Source organism: Struthio camelus, chromosome 17 (assembly GCF_040807025.1).
Source record: "Struthio camelus isolate bStrCam1 chromosome 17, bStrCam1.hap1, whole genome shotgun sequence".
Taxonomy (NCBI): Eukaryota; Metazoa; Chordata; class Aves; order Struthioniformes; family Struthionidae; genus Struthio; species Struthio camelus.
Window position 1 is genome coordinate 8671084 of NC_090958.1, and position 22379 is coordinate 8693462.

General features: G+C 38.5%; 2 protein-coding genes across 11 annotated transcripts in view; one reads left to right on the forward strand and one right to left on the reverse strand.

Moving 5' to 3' along the window:
• RSPH14 (radial spoke head 14 homolog) overlaps window positions 1-189 on the reverse strand; it is a 109773-nt gene extending 109584 nt beyond the window's left edge. The window contains exon 1 of the mRNA XM_068911072.1: window positions 64-189. The gene's annotated coding sequence lies outside the window, so the exon portion shown is untranslated. The remainder of the gene's footprint in view (window positions 1-63) is intronic.
• RAB36 (RAB36, member RAS oncogene family) lies at window positions 105-22124 on the forward strand. Of its 10 annotated transcripts, none has more exons than XM_068911077.1 (13): window positions 185-204; window positions 1428-1592; window positions 3030-3182; window positions 3965-4053; window positions 5234-5322; window positions 7993-8058; window positions 9120-9221; window positions 10966-11030; window positions 11639-11690; window positions 13114-13195; window positions 16190-16280; window positions 16814-16933; window positions 17150-22124. In XM_068911077.1, the coding sequence occupies exons 4-13, from the start codon at window positions 3985-3987 to the stop codon at window positions 17212-17214; spliced, it is 801 nt and encodes a 266-aa protein (XP_068767178.1). In that variant the 5' UTR covers window positions 185-204; window positions 1428-1592; window positions 3030-3182; window positions 3965-3984; the 3' UTR covers window positions 17215-22124. The 10 variants fall into 10 exon arrangements, with proteins under 10 accessions (XP_068767182.1, XP_068767180.1, XP_068767179.1 ...); XM_068911075.1 differs by lacking the exon at window positions 185-204 and adding an exon at window positions 236-343; XM_068911076.1 differs by lacking the exon at window positions 185-204 and adding an exon at window positions 542-785.
• The last annotated feature ends 255 nt before the right edge of the window (window positions 22125-22379 follow it).

The window sequence follows — 22379 nt, forward strand, 5'->3', positions numbered from 1 at the left end:
CGCCCCCTCCCACCGACATGCCGCCGCCGCCGCCCCCGCTTCCCGCTCCACAGCCCCCTCCACCTCGGCCGACGCCTGTCGCGCCCGCCTGCTCTGGTCGCCACAGCAACCAGCTCCTTGCGTACGCCCCGCTCCGTGAATAAAAACCGCGCAGCCAGGTGCTCCTTTCTCTCTATTGGCTCCCGCCTTGCGTCAACAGCGTAGGTAACGCGTTCGCCAGCGGCCGCTGAGCGGGAGTAGCGTCAACGGCGTAGTTGGTGAATGGGAAGCCGGGCCGCTCTTGGCGGGGGAGTTGGCGCGCGGCCGGAGCGTTGTGGCGGAGGGCTCGGGCCGTTGGGCTGAGGTGCGGCCCCCGGGAGAGGAGCGGAGCGGAGCGGGGCCCGTGGGGGAAACGCCGGCTTAGGGCTGCGGTGTGGAGCCTGTCTGAGCCCTCTTCTCCCCTAAAGCAAGGCGGGAGGTTCTCTTCCCCTCCTGCTTGTTAAAGAAATGTCACGGCGGAGGTTGCTAAGGGACACCCGGGGCGCACAAGGAGGCGGTTAGCGGGGGGGGGGGGGGGCGAGCTCGGCCCAAGGCAGCCGGGCTGGCGGGAGCTGAGCAGCTTTGGGCCAGGTCTTCTTTCCCAGCCTCTGCAGAATCTCACTATAAACAGCTAGAACGCGTAGGAATGGTTCCCGTTTGCATCTGGGTAGTCTCCCCTGACTATGTTCCAGATCTGGCTGTGCTTTTTCAGGACAATCCCATTAAAAAGTAGAGTGGAGTACTGCACGGAGGATGCACGCAGGAGGGTATGGCATTGCCCTGCTAACTGCCCAACCTCAGGCTGCTCTGGGTTGGTGGGTGTGATCTGGTGTCAGGAAAAAGTGACTTCGAACGGCTTCTGCTGTGGAAGAGGTTATTTTGCATCTCTGTGCAGATACAGAAATCGTTGAGATTTTTTCATTATGTTTGAGAAACAATTATAATAATCAGAGCTCTTAAACTGGATTTTACACAGCCAAAGTAAATCAAATCAACTGGATTAAAATAAAGCACAGGAATAGATTCTGGTTTGTTGATCATCAAAATCCATAAAAGAGAGATTGCTGCTTTAAAAAGCATTTTCAGGAAAGCATTTATTTTCTGTAGCATTTTGAACATTATTTAAAGTAGAGATTATTCGAATGAAACAGACTTTCACTAAATATACACTTGTAAAGCTTCCTCCTGTTTCAGTAGGAATGTGAACTTTTCTCAGTGTGGAAGGGGCAGGAGAAAGCAAGATACTTCACTTGTCCATCAGTGGTAACTCTGCTCTCATCCTTTTGGCTGGAGTTGTTCTGACTTGTCCTTCATAGCTTTGAATGCTGGTCTTTGTTAGTAACCATGACATTAACTTATTTTATGTGCAGCTTCTGAACGTATTCCTACAATCCTTTGTCTATCCACAGAATCTGTTGATGATACTGTTCCTGCAGCATTGATATAAGGAGAAGGATGATGCCATGGAGACAGTGTATTCCCAGTCCTCTGTGGTGACTAAGTCCCCTTCAACTCTATAAGAAAAGAAAATCTGGATCTCCGTACGGATCATTCTCACTATTTTTATCAGCTATGTATGTCCTAAATGTTTGACCCTTTCCACTAATTGTGCAGCTAATCTGTTGATCTGGTAACTTGGAGTGTGTGTGTGTGTATATGTGTGTGTGTGAGAGAGAGAGAGAGGGAGAGAGAGAGAGAGATTTAGGTTAAATACACTAGATGTTAGTAAATGGCCCTTCTATTTAAAAGTGTTTGTTTGGTTACCTTGGTCCCTACTGTACTTTACATTCATTGAGACTGGTGAATTGATTTTTACAGCTTAATTTGTGAAAGAGCTCTAGGAGACAAGCAGTGAATCAGCCTATGTACACATGACAGATGTTTACTTGCTTAGGATGTGTTGATCCAGAACTAGGGGAAGGTGGAGAAAGCAAGTTACAGTGTGAAACTGTTACCAGTTGGCAGGTTTTTTCTTCGCAGAACTATTATTTTAAGACATTAACATTGTCTTAAAACCATTCAAACTTGCCAAAAGGGTGGGTAGCACAGCATAAAAAGATGTAGATCTCGCCTATTTTATTCAGTCACAAGTAGCATTATAAATAGAACTATGCATATAATAAAATACTGTAATGCCACCTTCTCTGCTGAGTAACTCGTCAGCTGCAAATCTGAATTCTCATTTGTTTTTTCAATGTTCACATGAATGCCTGAAGTGATTTAAAAGTAATCCCCACAAAAGAGAATAAAACATTAATTTTAAGTAGTGTACTAACAGTTCTGTTGAGCAGTATTCATTGTATGTAGTTGTGAAACACAACCGCAGATTTTTCATTATAACCTTATGTCTTTTTTAATTACTTGTCCACACTGTTTTGCCCTTTAACATTTCTAGTCTGCTGCAGCATTATGAAAATATGGCCATTAGAATGTGAGAGCTTTCTTTTTTTTTTTTTTTTTTTGAAATTTGGAAGTTTAAGTCTTAGTGAAACAAAACAGCAGAATCTTTCAGCATACTAGAATACAATTAATCTGAAACAGGAGAAGTGGGGATGAGAGCATGTAGTCTAAACTAATGAGTTGATTAACAACACTTTGGCAATGCAGTAGAGCTCTGATTTCTTATTCCTTGTCTTTAGTGTTTGGTATGTTAGAAAGCAAGATTATTAATGAATAGAAAGACATTTCTATAATTTAAAATGGCTCATTTGTGATATGTGCATCCTGACTCTGAAGTTGAGATTAGGTCAAGTTGAAATTCTGCAAAATCTGTCACAAGTTTCTTTAATTGCTAGTATATTTAAAAATATCATGATAACACTTCCCTACTCCATTAATTCCTTGTCTGCTGGGCCAGTCCTGCTCTCTGCACTTACATATGCAACCACCTTTGAAGTAAATGGAACTATTTTCTTGGGCAGGATTAGGAGACCATTGAGCTTACTAAGGAGCAATTTATGGTCAAAGGAATGTGAAGAGCCACTAAAACCAGTCTGTTCTTTTAAAACTAGGACCCTGTATGTAAAGTTACCCCATTCCAACCCCGCCTTCCCAATCTGATAGAAGGGGAGGAAGGGAACTGTTGCAAGCCCGTTTCTATGGCCACGCAGCAGCAGGCAGAGCTGTTTGTGTAGCTGGAAACCTGCTGCATCAGCTGCTGAAGGGTGAGTTCTCCCTTAAGCTTTGCTACATGATGAATGGTCTTATTAGCAACATTCTTTTGAATGCCACTAGGGAATTGTTACCTCATTAAGGGTCCCCTTCTCCAACAGCCCACGAGGTTTCATTGAATAACCAAACTGATGTGTCTCAAGTGGGATATCTTCATGTATTTGTGTTTTTTTATTAATATTTTCATATCAACAGTCCCCTCCCAAGTCAGGCTGTCTGTTTACTTCGTTCTGTCAGAGCAGATCTTGGATGAAAGTTTGTTGTGCCAAGAAATGTTGCAACTTCATCATCATTCTTCCTTTTCTTTTATGACCAAACATGGTATCCCCTAATATTTATTAATATGCTTTGTGCAGGCGCATTTTAAACAGTGAGCAAGATTTTAAAATCAAATGTTGTAAAATCCTTTGAGGGGTAAACTAAGAGAACTTCCATGGAATTAAGTAAGGAAGTCTCTGCCCTTCCATGAAATGAGATGTGGTATTCTGGAGTTTCAGAAAGCTGCTATTTGCCACTACAGCTGTAGACACTGAAGTGACCCCTCTTACATAAGTGTATGGGATTTTTTTTTTTTTAATAATACAAAGTAAAATAGAAGAACCATTAGCTCTACTGGAAGGGAAACAGATAAGTCTATAAGGACTGTCTGTCCTTCTGTCTGTCTGTCTGTCTGTCTGTCTGTCTCTCTCTCTCTCTTTTTAAATAATCATATTTCCTCTGCGCTGAGATGATTCCTGATTGTTATGTATCTCTTTACATGTTCCTTATTTGGTAGGATTGAATTGAATTTGAAGAATGAAGTCCAGCCTAATGCATTTGATTCCCCCAGTGAGTAGGGACAGAATAATCTCCCAGTTTCCCAAGGTAAGCATTCTTTATCCCTGTGGTCAGGGTATGTAGCACCTGTCATTTGTGGCTTTTTCCCATGTGCAAAGTATTTTAATCTAATGTACAATTTTTACTTGTTGCTAAAATAAGAAATAATTTAATGATTTGTTTGAGGTGAATGGGACTTCCTTTTCCCATTCAATGCTGATATCTTTAATAATAAGCCTGACTTCTTCCTTCAGCATCTGCAGAAAGTGATTCTTGCCACACAAGCATTATCTTCTAATCTCTACCTTGTTCTTTCAGCCAAACATTGATAATTACTATGCTTACAGAGTTATTACACAGAAGAGAAATGAGAACCATTGCAGATATTTAATATGCAAAAAAATTAATTAGATCTATGTAGAGTTTTTTGGTTTAAGAGTATGAGGCAATTTCCTCCTTTTGTGTGTGTTTAGGAACCTTAGTCATATGCAAGGTCAAATGCAGTAGGCACTGTAAAAATACAGATAGAAGAGATCATTCCTGTCCCCAAAGAGTTTTCTACTTGAAGTATAATGGAAGAGTTAAAGATAGGGAGGGACAAAGAACTGCCATTCTGTTTTTCAGTTGCTCAAAAGTCCACTTTAACGGAGTAGATATCTTTTCGTGCTTGATTTCAGCTCCATATTTTGTTTCTAATTTTAAGAAAATTACTCCAGTTATTTTAGGCAAATAGATGCTAAAATATATTTTCCCTTTTTTAACCAATACCTAATTAAAAACCAATAATGGAAACAGTGCTTTACACAGGTAAGACTTCTAAAAGATTTTATAGTAAGAATGGCATGTTGGTTGCATATTTCCAGATGTGTTTTTTTGTTTTGTGTTATATTACTGGGATAATTTAAGGTACTTATTATTGTACAGAATGACAAACAAATGTGTTTGGCTGTAGAACTTTAGCTAGGAGTAGGATGTTGACACTCTGAAAAGTGGTCAAATAATAGAGAATGTATTTATTGTCTGAAGGAGTATTTATTGAACATACCTGTGAGGCAGCTTGACTGCCTTCTAACCAGGCTATCGGTTTTCTTAAGCCAGGGTATCCCTGCGCTTGAGAAGCTCTTTGAATTAATCTCCTTATCTATCTTTCTTGCTGGTTGAACTCCTTGCAGAGTTGTTTTATCGTATCCTACAGTTTATCCTAGTAGCTGTTCTCTCCTGTCTTCAGTGGTACACACCTGAGGCCTGCCTGCAGTTCAAAGAACACTTCCATGCACGGGTCAGAACTGCCTGTCAGCAGAGTACTGGAACAGTTGGGTAAGTTGTTTTGTGGTGGTGGTTATTGTTGTTTTTTCTTAAGCACACAAAACTGAGTGTGCATTAAAGCAAATATTTTAAACTCTTCTTTGTAGCCTGCCTCCTTCATAGGCTTATCTTCATTACTGATCTTCCTCACTACAGTGTGTTTCACGGGAACTAAGCCCATGCACATGGCAATTCTGTCCTATTTGACACTAGATGGCTAAGGTGCCCCTTCTTCCAACAAGTTCCAAAGATACTTTTCCTGCTGGCATAAGTAGAGTTGATAAAATACAGGAGTTGTTTAGCAACAAATAGCTAAATTCTTAGTTTGAAAGGTGAACTGACTGCTTAAAATTAGTGTTGAATTTTGTCAGGGCAAGTCAGTATGACAAGAGCAGATATAAGGAATAGGGTAGAGGTAGCCTTGCTGTATTTTCTGTTGGTATCAGTACCTATTGAGTATGCCAAATTGGTAGTTAATAAAGCCTGAGGGGAGGGAGAGAAAAGACTTCACTGATGCAAATACGTGGTAGTTCTACTTTAAGTCATTTGAAGTACATAAGACTCTGTCTTTACCTTTTAAAAGTACACATGCTGAGAAAATGTGCTAAATGTTTCCTTAAAGCTGGAGCAAAATTCTGGAGTAAATATATAGCACTGAATAATCCAAATCAAATTTCTGATTTTTGCCTTTTTAGTATTCTTTAAGTTGTTTTTCCATGTCATCCCTCTCCCAGAACTGTTACTTGTGCTGATTTAACTGCTGAAGCAAGCTAAGCTGTGTTGAAGTTATCCCTATTCAGTTAAAGTAAATAGCTGTATGTTTTAGTAATAAATACTTCTGTGTTCCAGTGTGAAAGACCTTTCGTAAACTAAAGTGACTAAGAATACTGACAATTAGCTGACTGTTCTTCTAAATCTAGAGTTTTTAATTACCTTGAGGCTTCTCATGATATCTATCTTTAGACAGAACTTTTTATTCATTTTGCTAGGGAGTCTTGCTAAGAGCCAAAATATCGCTCCCTGAGAGGCATCAATGAGTGTATTGCTTTTTAGCAGCTCAGTCACTGTCTTTCATGTAAATCTGTTACAAGTGTCAGGACAATTCTGCTGGCAGAATATGCTTTAATGAATCAAAACTTTCCCCCCACCATAACAGAGACGTATTTGTTTTTTTCGGAGTAAACCATCTCCCCCAGTTCACTTAATCTGGCCGTATAGTACAGCTAAAAAGCTTTACATTTTAAAATTAAACCCCTTTCCTGTCACTGCTCTCTAGATATTATTATTATTATGTCTGGACATGATGATTATTTGGTGGAGGAGGAAGGGCTACACAGATAGACAACTATTTGGTACAGTAAATGTAAAACTTGTTGGGAATAACTGTCATCTTCCTTTTCCGTTATCCCAAGTAATAGGGTATTTCTTTGTCACTTGGAAAAGTAGTCTGAGCAACTCGGTAGCTAATGGTTGTATTTAAGACTCTCTTGATTAATGTGTTAAATTGTCTAATCTAGGAAGTTTTTTTTTTCCCCCAATAGTAATTAGTGGAGCATACACACCTAAACCATCACTTCCTTTTTTGCCTTTCCTTTAAGGTGGCCAGTTTTACTCAGTATCATATCAGTAGCAGTTACTCAGGCAGAGACATGTCAGCAACATAGGGGCCTGTGTCCACCATGTTTGCATTGTGTAGCACAATACATGCTTTCCTTTTCCTGAGATATTAGTCATGCAGTTTTCCAGTCAAGATTGGGACTATTTGGAATAGATAAATTGCAAACAGCATCCCATAGAAGCCTGATATAACCAGAGGTAGCATTCAATGGAAGATTAATGCCTTTATTTAAAAAGCTATTCTTTAATACAAAAGAATATTAAACCTCCTAAGCTATTCTAGTAGCATGTGCACAGGAGATGTCAATCCAAGTTTAGGTCAACAAGTACAGTTACATTCACTTATCCATCTATATCTTCTGAAAGTTATACTACGTTTCAATTTTAAGAATGCAGACTGAGTCACCTAAAGCCCATCTGCTCCTCTCTGTGGGAGGACCCAGAGCAAAGAGGATTACTTGCATGAAGCCAGCTTCAGATTAATACTATTCCAGATAGTCAGGAAATGTATTGGCTCTAAACGCTTTTTTGATTGTTTGGTTGACTTTATTTTTTTTCTCCCCCCCAGAGAAAATCTCTCTGTAGATTATTTTATTGTCAACTATTTCTTGTTCATGCACACAGAACTTGATTCTGTACTATGAAGGTCAATGAGAAACTTTTGATTAATTTTAATGGCAAAAGGATCTAAACTTGCACTCTTTAAAGGGCTGATAATGATGCAGATACTATCCAGCCACATGTGCAGACTCCCAAGCATGTATACTCACAGTCAAAGCCCTTTTAGTAGAAGGGAGCTTCTGCCCCACTGGCTTATATTTAAGGAAAAAAACATAAAAATAGGAAGGGGACTATTTCTGCCACAGAGGTTTTTTGGTGACATTCTTTTTCTTTCTGAAGATTTAGGACTCTGATCCTGTAGTGCGATGGCATTTAGGTAAACTGGAGTTGCAGATGCATGTGCTCACAATCACTGGAAGTTTAAGGATTTAAATCAGTATTTTTATGGTGAGAATATTGAAATTGTAACTAAAAATATTTAATGTTTTGAAACGTTTATTATAGGCTGAAGCTATCCAAGGTGGTTGTGGTAGGAGACCTGTATGTTGGGAAAACCAGCCTCATCAACAGGTATGGTATATCTCAGCAGATTCAATTCTACTCTTTCTCAGGTTGGAAGTGTATCAGTTGTTGTAGTGAGACTTTCAGTATTCTGAACTGAATCTAATTGTTTAGAACGTTTTCATTCCTCTCCATTCATAATGGGAACTTATAGTTTTTGTCTTATGTGTGGTTTTTTTTTTCCCCCTAAAATAAATAGAAGACAAAACAAAGTCTACAGTATGAAACGTACTCGGCATATGATCACAAAGTCATGCTCAGTCACTTTAGTCAGGTCTTCTGGGTCGCATGAGTTATATTCTGCAGTATTTTTATCTGGTCAAATTTTAGGTAATTCAATGTCTTCTTCAGAAAACTGTTTTAAAGGCTATACAATTAATCAGAAGGTGCAAAAAAAAAAAAAAAAACTCTCCAGTGTCTGATTTGGGGTTTCATGTTTTTAGCCTCATTAGGAGATTTGTTCATGGAAATGTTTTTTAGATTATCCTGATGTAGGTACCTGGACTCATTTCTGTAGCTGCCAGATTGTGCAAAAGCTCATGTTTTTCCATAGCTTATAAAGTGAGGCAGTTAAATGGCAGAATGCTTTAAAGAACAGTTATTTTATTCTTCCCCGGATGCTAAAAACAGCTCTTAAGCTTTTATATCTAACTCCAGTGGAAGGAACATTGAATTTCTGTAGCTTATGCTTGCTCTGTCAACTTTCTGCCTGTGTTTGCATTTTCAGTTATTTCTTCAAAACTGTTAAAAATTTTCCCCAAAACTACTTAATCTCATTAAGTCCCTTAAAATAAAACTGTAAGATACTGTACTTTCCTTGGCAGTTCAAGAATGTTTTATTCTGATTCTCATCTCATCCTGAGAGCTTGCTGGACATATACTGAGTAACACAAAATAGAAAGCATGTCATTTTAATTAATTCATTTCTTAGTGTTTTTATATAGGCATCTGCAGTATATAGCCACTCCACAGTTAATTCTTTTCTTTACAATTTACCCTGGGTAGCACTAGTGCTGCAGTTATTTATAGCTGGGTGTTGCTAGTATTGTACTCCACTTTTTTCATTGCAGATTTTGTAAAGATAACTTTGACCGAGACTACAAGGCAACCATTGGAGTGGATTTTGAAATTGAACGTTTTGAAATAGTTGGAGTACCATACAACCTCCAGATGTAAGTTGTAACATGGTGGCTAAGTATCAGGTAGAGTAAGTTATGAGCAGTGGTGAATTGCTGCATACTCTGGTGGGATCAAGGTTTTTTAAAAATTCCACATAGCGTAATGCAATCTCAAAAACAGTTTCTGCATTCAGACTTGCAGTTTTAGTTAAAAAAAAAAAAAAAAAAGTCTCTTACATCTTTCATCCTTAGAAAATGCTGTAATCTTATCAATAAAAGTTCATCTTGAATGTCTTGGCCCATTTCAGTGGAGGTCTGCATTTTTTAACTGAAGTTTCTTGAAAAAGAGTTGGAAGCGTTTGCAACAAATTGTCCACTGCTACCCTTGCATCATTCTGTCCTTTGGATTTAGTAGGCATAGATAAGCATAGAACTTGGCTTTACTAGGTGTTTTATTCCTGCAGCCATTGAAATCAACGTCAAGGCATCCAGTGATTTCAACATCACCTAATCAGGGACTAAATTTTCCCCAAATCATAGAAAGACTCAAGTGCTTTTGTTAGAATTTGAACTTAATCTTTCTTTTTTTTTTTCCAGGATTTTTTTAAATCACCATCCTATTGGGAGTCCTCACTTTCTCTCATATGGTGTGGTTCTTCTGAAGGATGTCCTTTGTTATTTCCAATGGATAGTAGTATTCTGCAGAAGGCATTATTGAATCTTCTATGCTATGATGTGTGATCTAGAGCAGAGATAAGATGCATTGGGTGAAATAATTTAGTGCAAAAATATTAAAAGCTTTTCATTTAGAAACACATTTTCTCTGAGATGTCATTGCCTAAAGATGTAAATAGCTAGTAGGATTTGAAAAGTACCTAGACATTCATTTCCTGCTAATTTCAGTGCCACTGTGTTTTTGAAAATTCTAGCAGGCACTATCTTCCTCTTTGGAACTTGAGCACCTTTAAAAGTATAAAACTAATACACTAGTGCATTGCCAACTGATGCACTAAGGTTCATGGGCTGTTTAACTTTGGCTTGGATTATCTGCAGAATCTTCAGTGGCTGTGTAGAACTTTAGTAAATGGTGAACGCTAGTGCCCCTTCTTGCTGAGAGGTTTCCATACAAAATAAATTTGAGGTACCAATGACTGGTGATACTATGCTACTTAAAAAACAAAAAACAAAAACAAAACAAAACCCCCCAAACTTCTGCAGTCGTGCCAGTAGCTGAGAGAACTGTATGTCATGTTCATTAATAAGAAGCAATTTCTTGAACCTTGAGTGATGCCATTAGTACCTGGTGGACTAAGCTGTAACTTACATGTCCATGCACTGCAAATTACAGTAGTATCGTATCTAGCAATTGCAAGACTCTAGTATGGGCTAATATGTAATTTAACTAAATGTAATTTAACTAGTATTAGCACAGAAAATACATTTTTCAAAATTAGATTGCCCTAGAAATAAATACAAATGACATAGAGGCACTTTGAAATGCTTTAAGAAAAGGGTATTACCATGCAAAGTACATATACTTGAACTGATTCTTCAAGAACAATCTCCAGAATGACTGTTGTGGAAAAAAGGATAAAAACAGGGTTAAAATGTCTTCATTAAATAATAGAGCTTTACTGTATTTGTATCGGTAGTTAATGAATAACATGTTCCAGATGGTAACACTTCTCTGGTGTCACATTCTTCCCCAACTTGTACCAGTCTGTTGCTTCATTAGCCTGTTTACTCAGGATACACTGGGTTTCATTAACCTGAAATTTCTCTTTTTGCCATTGCACAGATGGGACACAGCAGGTCAGGAAAAGTTCAAGTGCATTGCATCTGCTTACTACCGAGGAGCAGAGGGTGAGAACAATATTAATTTGATCCTGGCTGTGATGTTATAAAGAAACATGCAATACCTATACTTATATATGGCCCTGGCAAGGTACCTGTAGATATAGTGTGGTATAAAAGATTCCCTCCTATCACAGGGGAAAAGGGACCAAACAACTCAGATATATCTATAGATAGATTGTTACACCTCCAAGCTCTGAATTTTCTGATGCGACAGAGATTAAAAATTGGCACTTGGATCTAGGGGGAAGAGGATTTGGGTTTGGGTAAGTTTCTTGTTGAAGTTAGGAGAAGTGGGTACCTTTGACACTGCCTTGGAGAAAACAGGATTTTTGCAGCAATTCAAGTGGTCCCAGAATAAAAGGAGCATGAATGCTCTAGATTGGAATACAGGTACAGACCAAATAAAGTTGAAGCCTGTGGACTGCAGACTTAGTGGTTACTAGAGAAGAAAGGAAAATGAGCAAATAGGTAGTCTCCTGTCTCCTCTGGTTTAAATATGTTGTTACACTTTATATTTAATCATGCTCCCTGTTGAACAGGGTGCCTTGAATTGGAGAGATGTTGGATACACTTTCTAACTTAATTACTTTTTTCTGTGTTGTCTTTTATTGCAGTTATAATAACAGTGTTTAATCTGGCTGATATCCAGACTTTGGATCACACCAAGTAAGTTTCTGGATTTTAGCTTAGCCATTAAGGCTTTTGCAGGAGGTTTAGTTGCCTTAGATAGCCTTTAGTTGCTTTAGGAGTCTGGAGTTGCCTGATAGAGGGCGAGGTGGATGGTGAGTGTGTTTTTATTGAGCTAAGAAATGAAGGCTGACAGTCAATTGTTTGGATTATTTAGAGTGGGATTTTTCTGAACAAATGCAGAGCATAAATTTGAACGACTCGCCCTTGACTTCCTTTATAGTCAGTGGAGAGAAAAAGGCACTTTAAGAGTTGGAGCGTTCCGAAACTGGAGAGGTAGGAAGACATGAAGCGCACCCTAAAAGTATCCATTTTTCTCCACTTGCTATAAGTGGAGTAACTGGCTGGCATCTAATGCAGATGCTGAAGTTAATGAGGTAAGTCTCATGCATAATGTCTCAAGAGTTTCTAAAATTCTAGGTACAGTGCTAGCCCAATTATTTTCTTTCTCTAGTTTCTGCAGATACTGCTGGGATATAGGCTGTCAAAAAGAGGAGTAAGGATGAAAAACTCAGAATATATTTAATGCAGACATAATTAGACTTACTAGTCCAGATAGCGGTAATGGTTTGGTTACAGTAGCACACTAACTGATATGAATAAACTTGCTCTGCTTTCAGTGCAGGCTGTAAAACCAATCTATGTTCCACACAGTTGTCTCCAGGCTGTTACTCAGAGCTAATATATTTCTAACATACTGTTATGACTGTAATGCAGATGCATGTTTCTCTGCACCCTGTACTCTTATGTAAAAGTATATTAGAATATTTTCTTAAAGAACTGCTGTGGTGCTTAGGTCATTAGCACAGGTCTTTGTAAAATAATGTATATATTAGTGCCTTTGCTTGGCTGAAAATAATTGAAGGCTGTGAACCTGATTCCCCACTGCCCTTCCCTCTGTTACTTGTGCTAGGTGACTCAAGAGCAACTTGATTGCCAGAGCAACAAAAACATAAAAGCTTATGAGACAAGAATCAAGCAGCCTTCCTAGGGAGCTGTTTTATAATCTTGCTGAATAGATTATTTTCACTCTTTATTCCCTTTCTTATCTAATCTGCTATGTCATTTATATTTTTTTCTTCTGCTTCTTGTTGTTTTTTTATTGCTTATCTCTATCAAAACTGATTTGGCCCCCTCCCTTTTACTGATAAATACCATCTCTGGATGCTAAAATCTTAGAATTTGCACTGTACCGTGGGCATGTTTGACTCTACTTTTCATTAGTGGAAGGCAGGTATTCAAAGGGGTTGGAATAGCTTCTAGTCTCTTTCTGTCCAAAAGAAAAGACCTTTGATAGCTAATAAGTTCATCCTCTCACTCGTTTTGTCACCCTGTTATTTGTCTCTTTCTCCTATATCCCTTAGTCCCTCTGACTGATTCTCATCTTTCTTCTGCATTTCAGACAGTGGCTGGAAGATGCATTGAGGGAGAATGAGCCAGATTCCAGCTTCATCTTTCTGGTTGGAACAAAAAAAGATTTGGTGGTAAGCAGATCAAATGTGACTGAGAAAACTGAATTTCCCCCAGTTCCTTAAGTGATTTCTCTTAAGTCATACACCGTGTTGTCAGGACAAAAACCTTGAGGGAAAAACCTAAATCAAAAGAAAGATCACAGATAAAGAGGACAGCCAACTTGGAACCAGTTTAAGAAAGCACTTTTTTTAAAAGTAGCTACTGAAATGTCCTTTTTCCAATTCCTTGCATGACCTTTTCCAAGGAGATATGAGCAAGTGAAAAGGCAGAGAAAAGTTGGATGCACAAAAGGGTGTGGTCTAAAAGTTGTTTTAGGGATGGCGTGCTCAATATTCAGGAACTGGAAAGAATTCGTACTTACTGAACGTGACACCATTTTCACAAGACGAGTAGGATATAGTGCACTTTCCCTACATCACTTGTTTCTTGTGTTTGTCTTTCTCTAGCTATCACTGCTTAATTTTTAACGATTCTAAAACAAGCATGCTTCCTGTATTGTTTAGTTGTATTTTTTCAGCTGCTGCCTGTGGTGTCACTTATATTCTTTCACCCTTAGCCTTTCTATTTTTCACTGAAAAAAAGCATCCCAGAAAGCTGCATGTCTATCAGTTGTCCTGATAGTTTGACTGTTGCTTGTATTGCTTTTTCTGAGTTGGAGAAAAAGCTAAGTATGTGAGACCTCGGAGGGCACAGATAAGAAATCTTATCTCAGCTAGAATTACTTTTCCTAGGTTTGATTCTGTTTTCAGAAGGATGACACTTTTAACTGGAAGGAAGGCAGGAGTAAAGCTAAAGATAGTGCTTTCTAGGTATTATGTCAGTGAGAAGCCAGTATCTTCCGAGCTGAATTCACTCTGCTTCTCATCTTGCTGTTATGTCATCCTTTCCAGACTTTCAGAATTCCCCTCAATTGTGCAGAGGTTCCCCGCTGTAAGACACCGCAATCAACATGTGCTGCTAGGGAAGCACATTACTATGTAAATGAACATCTGACTTAAATTGGAAAAGTTCAGAAACATAGATGTAAGACAAGCAAGCTTCTGGTGAATTATATTCTCTCTTACCCTGTCTCCTAACTCATGAAATGGTATATAGAGACTGCATCATTATGAGAAACTAAAGGGGCGTTAACTTTACATCTGGAAAAAAGGTAAAATGGGGATTAGAACTGAGGAACTTCATACAGAAATATACTTTAAAGTTTAGAAAGATAATTGCATTAAAAATAAGAAGTCAAGAGACATCAGGAGCTTATAACTTTGCTTGGTACATGCAAATCCATGATGTTCCTGCTAATAAGTTTTCTGCTGCTCATCTGTGTGACGAGTAACAGTTAGTGTGCCAGCCAGTAGTCACGTAGTATCAAGAAACTCTTGACATTGTGAGCCTACTGCTGTGGGAATGTGACTGAGATCTTGATTTTTCACGTACTTGCATAAGTAGTTATAATTTTAGAATTAAATACTTCATTGAATTCACCAGATCCAGGAAGACATGTTGGCATTTTACACTTTCAATGTATCTTTTTCTGCAGCAGATGATTTCATAACATTAGAATGTCTGAAAATTTATTTGCTGGAATGAAAGTACTTAGGATTTTATTGAACAAAATATGAGAGGACCTTGATCACATCAGAGCTTTAAGACATTGCTTGCATCCCTTCCTTAAAGTGAATGCACCATGAACACCAGGAGGGCTTTCAAAGCTGTGCTTCATAACTGTTAGAAAATAACAAACAATTTGTTATTAGAACACATATATAGAGAAATCCTGTATATAAAAATTCAACTCTGAATGAGACAGATTAAAATGGATTGTAAGCAAAGCTTCTTGCTTTTCTGTTCCTGCCTGTTGGGTCCTTTTCTTCAAGTTTATTCTCAATCCAGCAACTTTTGATGGCTTCTTTTGCTGTATCCATTTTAATTCTTTTCTGTCTGACCTCCCGAGAAAAGTGTCTTTCTGTCACCTCTGAAATTTGTCTGTTTCTGTGTTCCTTGCTCTTTCTGGAATCACCAAGTTTCCAGTTTGGCTTTCTAAACCAGATGGCACTCCAGAGACTACATCTGAGTGTATTCAGTTGCTTTTGGGGAGTGTATTCAGTTGCTTTTGGGGAGTGTATTCAGTTGCTTTTGGGGAGTGTATTCAGTTGCTTTTGGGGAGGAACATCCCTTCTCTTTAGTAGGTTTCTCTGATTAGGCTATAGCAGCCAGGAGAAAGCAAATGGACAGCTTTACTTTCTCTGCTACCCAGCTGTTGCCATTTTAAGAAAAAATATAACAATACACAGAAATCTGTGCAAACAAACAGGATAGCTACCCCCCCCATTATAAAAAGGCTGAAAATTGTTTTCTGTGATCAAGCATATCAGTATCTTGTTATTTGGTTTCAAACAGGAGGGGAAAAAGACCTAAAGAAAAAGGTGCAAAAAAGCAAAATCCCCTAAGGGGAGGAGAAATCTTAAGTCTTTAAAAAAAAAAAAAAACCACACACACAAAAGAAAATGTAAGAGAGAGTAAAAAGAAGAGAGGCCATTTTGTTACAACATGGTAAAAAATAGATGGATTAGAAAAAGAACTGAGACGGAGACAAAGATCAAATCCAAAAAACCACTGTGATTACTTGGTCCTGTAACTCTTACGCTAAGAATGATACAGTGACAAAAGGTTAAAGATCGGGAATGGGGCTATGTCTATAGCTCTACCACACTGCATAGTTAGATACAGTGGTTACCCTTGTTAGCTGTTGTTTTGCTTCAGTACTGTGAAAGATAAACGGAGGCATGTATTTTAAAAGCCGTACTGTGTACTTTCCCTTCCAAATACTTAGATTTTTTTTGCACTGGTCCTGTTTTAATGCATGTCTCATTGCACAAACTCCAAGACAAGGCCAGAAAGGCCCCTGTGAAAACTGGAAGCATCACAGTATAGGTGCTGGCAATCCTTCTGTATTATTACTGGGCTAGATACAGTTCTTATGTTAAAGTTATTCCTTCTTGTTTACTTAGTCAGATGCTGTGTGTGAAAGGACAGAGCTAGATGCCATCCGCTTTGCCAATGAGATGCAGGCAGAATACTGGTCGGTTTCAGCCAAAACAGGTAAGTTACTGCAGAAGATAAGAACAGTGTAACCTTAAAGGTTCATGTTAAGGCAGGAGGAAGTTAAAGTTCTCTCCTCCCTGGTTCCAGGAATGCAGGTGTTTTGTTGCATTTTGAAACGAGGTTTATAAATGGTTCTTTTTTATTTGAGTATCTGTATATATGCTTGCGCTGTCATGTTTACAGAAAGGAATACTGTAGCTGCTATGCAATGTCTAAGCACGTTTGTTTTATGGATAGTTGTATGAATACATGTGTGTGCACTGCTACTCACATTAGGAATAAAAGAAGTTTATGCTACAAACTGAATTCTCTGTTGCTGACTAGGAATAAAGGATTGGCTACAGTGTACAATATTCCAGAGTAAGGAAATGAGATATTCTCACAGTGATCACTGTGATCAGAATGGAAGAGAGATTGTTGGGGACTTCTCAGTATTGAGCAGTGGTCTGTTCACAGCTGTGTTTGTTTCTGTTTGATCATGCATTGATGTATAGCTGTAAAAAACACATCATTTCTATCCTGTTTCCTAGGGGAAAACGTCAAAGAATTCTTTTCCCGAGTTGCTGCTTTGGCCTTTGAACAGTCCATGATAAAGGAGCTGGAGAAGACCAGTGGGCACGTGGCCCAAATTGGGGCAGGAAACCTCATCAGTACGTTAAGTTTTGCTTCTTGTGTGCCTTTTCCTTGTTTACAGTACAGGGGAGGTTTCTTGAGCACTAAAGCCTGTCTCACCCACCTGCAACCTCATTTACTTCAGTGTCTGCCTCAGTTCTAGCATGTAGAAGCGACTGGGACTGCATCTTGCTTTTGTTACCTTATGGTGTCATTTCTTGTGAATTAATTCAGCAACTTTTTGGTTTCTACAGAACTGGAAAAGAACTTGATGGAAATCCCAGAAGGCAATACTCAAGCCAGCCTGAGTTGCTGCTAACTGACTTCTGCAAGTGCCACGCGTCTGTGTACCCCACCACAGCACACCTGCAACAATGAAAGCTCTCAAACCAAAGTAGAAAGTTTTATTTTTGGAAATGAGGGAGGAAAAACTTATCGAAACTTTTTTTCTGAGACCCTTGCTGCTGTAGGCTCACTTGTGCTGCATGGTGTGATTGTTACACAAACCTTTCTTTATATAGTGGAAACATAACATCTTTATCTTAATGCAAGAAGACATTGCCGGTGACTTGTGTTTACCTGTGTGCTAGATACACTTGCAGGAAAAGTTATGTAATCTTAGCATGGTGGGTTTTTTTGATAATTCTCTAGAAATCTTGGATAGTGAAGTGCTATTCATATGGGAGCAGAAAATAAATGGCAGGTCAGAGTAAAGGGTGCCATCCGTAGGTTTTTACTTTTTAAAAACAAGATCAGATCATTGCATACTGTTACTCTGACTTGCTTTTAGGCACTCCAAATATATTAAAATTGTTCCCAAAACATTGTTTTTTTTAATAAGGAACAGCTATGGAAGTCACAGATATGCAGAGGACATAGTGATTCCTCCAGCCATGAAAAATCTGGGGTTTTTTGCCCTTTCCACTTGAAAGTCAGAGCTCAGTATTCGCATGTTTGCAGGCTTGTGAGAAGTCCAAATATGAACCAGTCCAGATATTGTTTAATCCCAGCTGTCTAATATTTTGAAGGTAGAGTCTTTTTGTAGATAGGTAGAAGTATGTAAAATGCTACTGGATAGGAATGTTACTGTTTTCTGGTCTCCTGAATAAGAAGTAATGGTCACATAAGTGCATGGTAGAGAAGAATTAAACTTCATGTATTTCATCTTCCAAAGAGGATACAGAACCCTTCTCTATAGTCTGATGTTCATGAAGCTTGTCTCTACACTGCAGTTCTAGCTTCTTGCTGAGAATAATTACTGACATCTCATTCTAACTACATTTTTTGTTTGTAGTATAATGTAATATGATTGTGGAACCATGCTACAGTCTCAGTTATAAACTTGTTCATGCCTCTCTGGTAGGAACTCTGAGCTGGTCAGATTGCATTCAATACTGTTGCTAAAGTAGTAGTTACTCTGCTCTTACTGGACGCGATCATTTGATAACTTGATGCTGGGGAGCAATTTGCTTCACAGCTTAATGGAAACAATAGTAGTAAAGAAATAGTTTAGCTATTTTGTGAAAAGTTTTTAAAGTGTGTCTGGATTTAGAGGGATGGCAAAAGATGGAGTTCTCCAAAGTAGGCACATATGCTTGTTAAGCCCTAACAGATTTGCCTTAGGAAGATGTCATTCCTGAATGTTTATTGTAGAACCTGCTGTCTGGACGTACTGCTGCGACTTAGTATGCTGGCTGGGTCAAGAAAAACATTGCCCCAATTCTAACTGCTCAAGTATCTTTTGACATAACCTTGTACAGTTCTTTAGAAATTACAATCATTGTTTAATGAGGAGAGTTTAGTTCTTAGTATCATTGAATTTTATATAAGTAAAACAGCTTTACATCCCTCTTCTGCTATTTGGGCAACAGTGAGTGATGACAGAAGACTCTGCTGCTTTAAGAGTCGCACCTGCTGATTGAATGGAAAAAACATTGCCAGAAATCACTGTAATAAACATGTGATCAGTATTTGTGAGACCATGTTAATATAATTGATTTTGATAATTAAATTTCAACTGCAAGAGTACAGAAGAAGTAGAAAGAAAACACTGGAAAAATCAGACAGAGGGAAATAAAATGTGTGTCTCACTGGCTTTTACTGTTCAGTTCTGAGTGCCCAGTTGGTGGTATTCCTCTAAAAGTAAATGAAACTAAATCTTCTACTTGTACTATATTACATAAATGTATGGCCATTCAAAATTATTATAAACACTATTTAAGTAAAAGAGTTACCAAAAGAATTCAGGTGGGACAACATAAAGACTGCCTGTTTAGAAATCTTTACATCAGCAGTTTATAGCTCTAAAACTGAAATCCAGCATTATTTGTTATGCTGGCATAAACAAGAGTGTAACATCTTCTATAATGCTCCAAATTGCATACTGCAACTATTTTAAATGGAGAGAGAGAAAAACCTCTGTACAGTTATAAGTTACCAGTGTCTTCAGATGTTCATTCAAGCATTACAGAAACCTTAGTATCTGGAGAACTGATTATAACAAGACCTGTCACATTTGAGCTGCTGAGAAGATAAAAAAGGTCATAGAAAGACACTTGTTAGTAAATCTACATATCAAACTGAATGTTCTAGATTCTCAGCTGTTTTTTCCCCCAAATTGTTTAATCAGAAATAGAAAAAAGTAGGGAAATGATGTCTTAAACATCCTTTTTATTACTTTTCTTTTGACTTATGATGTAAATTTGAACAGCTTCACAGCTTATAATGAATACAGATCTTCCAGGAACTCTATATCTTTCTTTATTGGACAATCTTCTCTTTGGCAATTGTGCTAATTCTGTTGGCAAAGACACAAATGTAGCATTTGGTGGAGAAGATGAATGTGTGTGGGTATGTGAGGAGTTATGTGTAATATTTTGACCTTATGATGTTCTATGTATTTGTTCATCTCTCAAATCTGTTTCACAAGGATGATGAACATACACTCCCCTTGTACCATGCTTTCCACTGAGTGGGCAGCTTAGCCACGGTCTTTGCGTTTACTGAGTTTGAATGAGTGAGTAGAAAAGATGGTTCACTCTACTGCAGCATATCGTGTACATGTATAAAATATTTTACGTTTGTATAATGCTTTTCAGAAGCAATTTTGCAGTCACGGTGGAACCACATAAGCACTGCTGACTAGTGTGCTGCAGATGAGTACTGCTAACCTCAGCTTACACATAGATAAATGGAGGCTCATGAAGGTAGCATTTTATTTTATTTTTTCCTTTTTTGATAAGGCCTTTATTTCTCATAAGGAAAACTTATTTCTGAAGCAATTTGAAACTCAGAATTTTGTATCTTGTTTTCATCCCTTTTTTCCAATTAATTTCCGAGGTGAAATTAAAGACTTTATTGTAGGAGGAAATTATTCTTAAAATAGTTATGATTCTAAAATCGGACTTCAAGGCTGTGACCGTACTACCTGTCATGAATAGGCCTGAGCCTGGATTTCAGCCCAAATTTTCCTTGCATGCGTATTTCTTGGACAAAAGCTGATGCCTTGTCATGCACTTTGGGCACACCTCAAGCACATCAGAGGAGAAAACTTGGGCGCCCACTACCAATTAGTGTCATCTTAAGCACAATATTCCACCTGAAGGGTGGACAGGTTCAGTGCAGCTGTGGCAGTGCTAGCTCAGCAGACCCTTTACCACCTACACCCATAGTGCGTTCTGGCAATTTTGCATGGCTGTTGTTGAGCAGACAGGCTGGGCTGTCTCTTTCCTGGAAGGGCTGATAAGGGTCCTGGTTGGCGAAGGTAGGTTTTACAGGATAGCATGCATAATGCAGTTGCCTAGGTTAGGTGCTATACTTCAGTGCAAAGATAGTGCCTACAACTGCAAAATGACTCAGTAAAAATTCTAAGAAAAGACATCAGGACTCCAGGATATAACTTTTTTTCAAAAAAATACCCCAAAATGTTGCTTTCGTAGCTGAGCTCCTTTCTTATACAAAATCAGTGATGCAGTCTCTTCAGCGATGCAGTCATGTTTCTTGGAAAATCAAATGTGATGGTCTTTTTTTCTAATAAAGAGACATTTACAGCTGCCAGAATACCAGATGTTGCAGGAAAGGCAATTCCCTTTCTATATACAGGGAAGTCTAAACCATGAAGCAAACAGTTACCTTTATTTTCTGTTAACAAATATGATTCAGTACACTGCTTGATGTCATTACTGGTTTGTATCTTCTGTAGTTCCAAAAATTTCATGCATAAAAGTGATGGCATAAAAAAGCCTGTCGGTCAGTAACTATCACTCGGAAATGATCTGACTCCATCCAGTCTATGATGGATGCTGTGAGGCTGTTTTTTAAGCCCCACTGAGACTACCCCAGCAAAAAGCTCAGTATTAATAATTGATCATCTAAAATGAATCTGAGATCATGTTACAATTGATGAATTACTTAGGAAAGCACAAAGGAAAGCTTCTAACTTTGGTGGAAAGGTAAACATACTATTAATTTGCAAGCTCGTAAATTTTTATATCTGCTGTATGTTTTGTGCATGTCCATCAATTCTATCAGCTACTTTATTTGCTGTGAAGAAGCCTTAATATTATGGAAAACTGTGTCAGAACTGTACTAAATCTAAACACAGATAAGTTAAAACACAATTTTCATACCAGTTGCTGAAGTCCTCGCAGTACTCATGGCAGCAGTCATTGCCAGCTTCCTTGGGGAATTTGCTGCTGAGAAATTGGAGAGGGTGAAATTCAGAGATGCTCTGAAGCAAAGTTAAAGGGCAAGTGTAATAATATCCCAAAAGAAGTACTAATGTTATGCTGTTCCCTGTCTCTTAATAAATAGAAGCTAATGTGCTAATGAGTTCCTATGTAAAAAAGTATGTATATCTCTGGGAGCAGAACGCCGTTTAAGAAACAGTCAGCTGGCAGGCGAAATTAATTTTTACTATAAAGCCTTTTTTGTGATGCTTCTGCCTTTTGACTGATTATTTGACACTTAGAATATTCTGTTTTTATATTCTTATAGGTCATGAGATCAGATCTCTCCTGTTGGTTCCCAGTTCAGGCTCTTCTCGCTGAGCTACAACCAGAGTTCATTCTTCTTGAGTAGACCTGTCCCGGTTCTGTATCTTTTCAGGCTTTCACCAATAGTCAAAGCTTATTCCAGGGAGTACAGTATAACCCGTCGGTGAGTGAATGCTGTAAACTGTATCGACCTTGGAGGATGTGAATTAAAAAAGGAGTGTTTGGCTTGTTGAAATTGTAGTAGACTCCGCATTTGGTATTGGAGATGCCAGATTAGTTTCTTGTATTTTGATCACAAGGTTGCTCTCACGGTGAGCAGCCTCTGCTCCCTGATCCCTAAGAGGGGGTTCCTGCTTTCCTGGCGTCACAGAATAGTTATGTTGGAAGGGATCTCCGAAGATTATTCGGCCTTGTCAGACTCTACCACAGAGCTCTGCCTTGTGCTGCAAAAACATGGTTTCTTAGTTTCGGCTGCAGATGAATCAGAAAT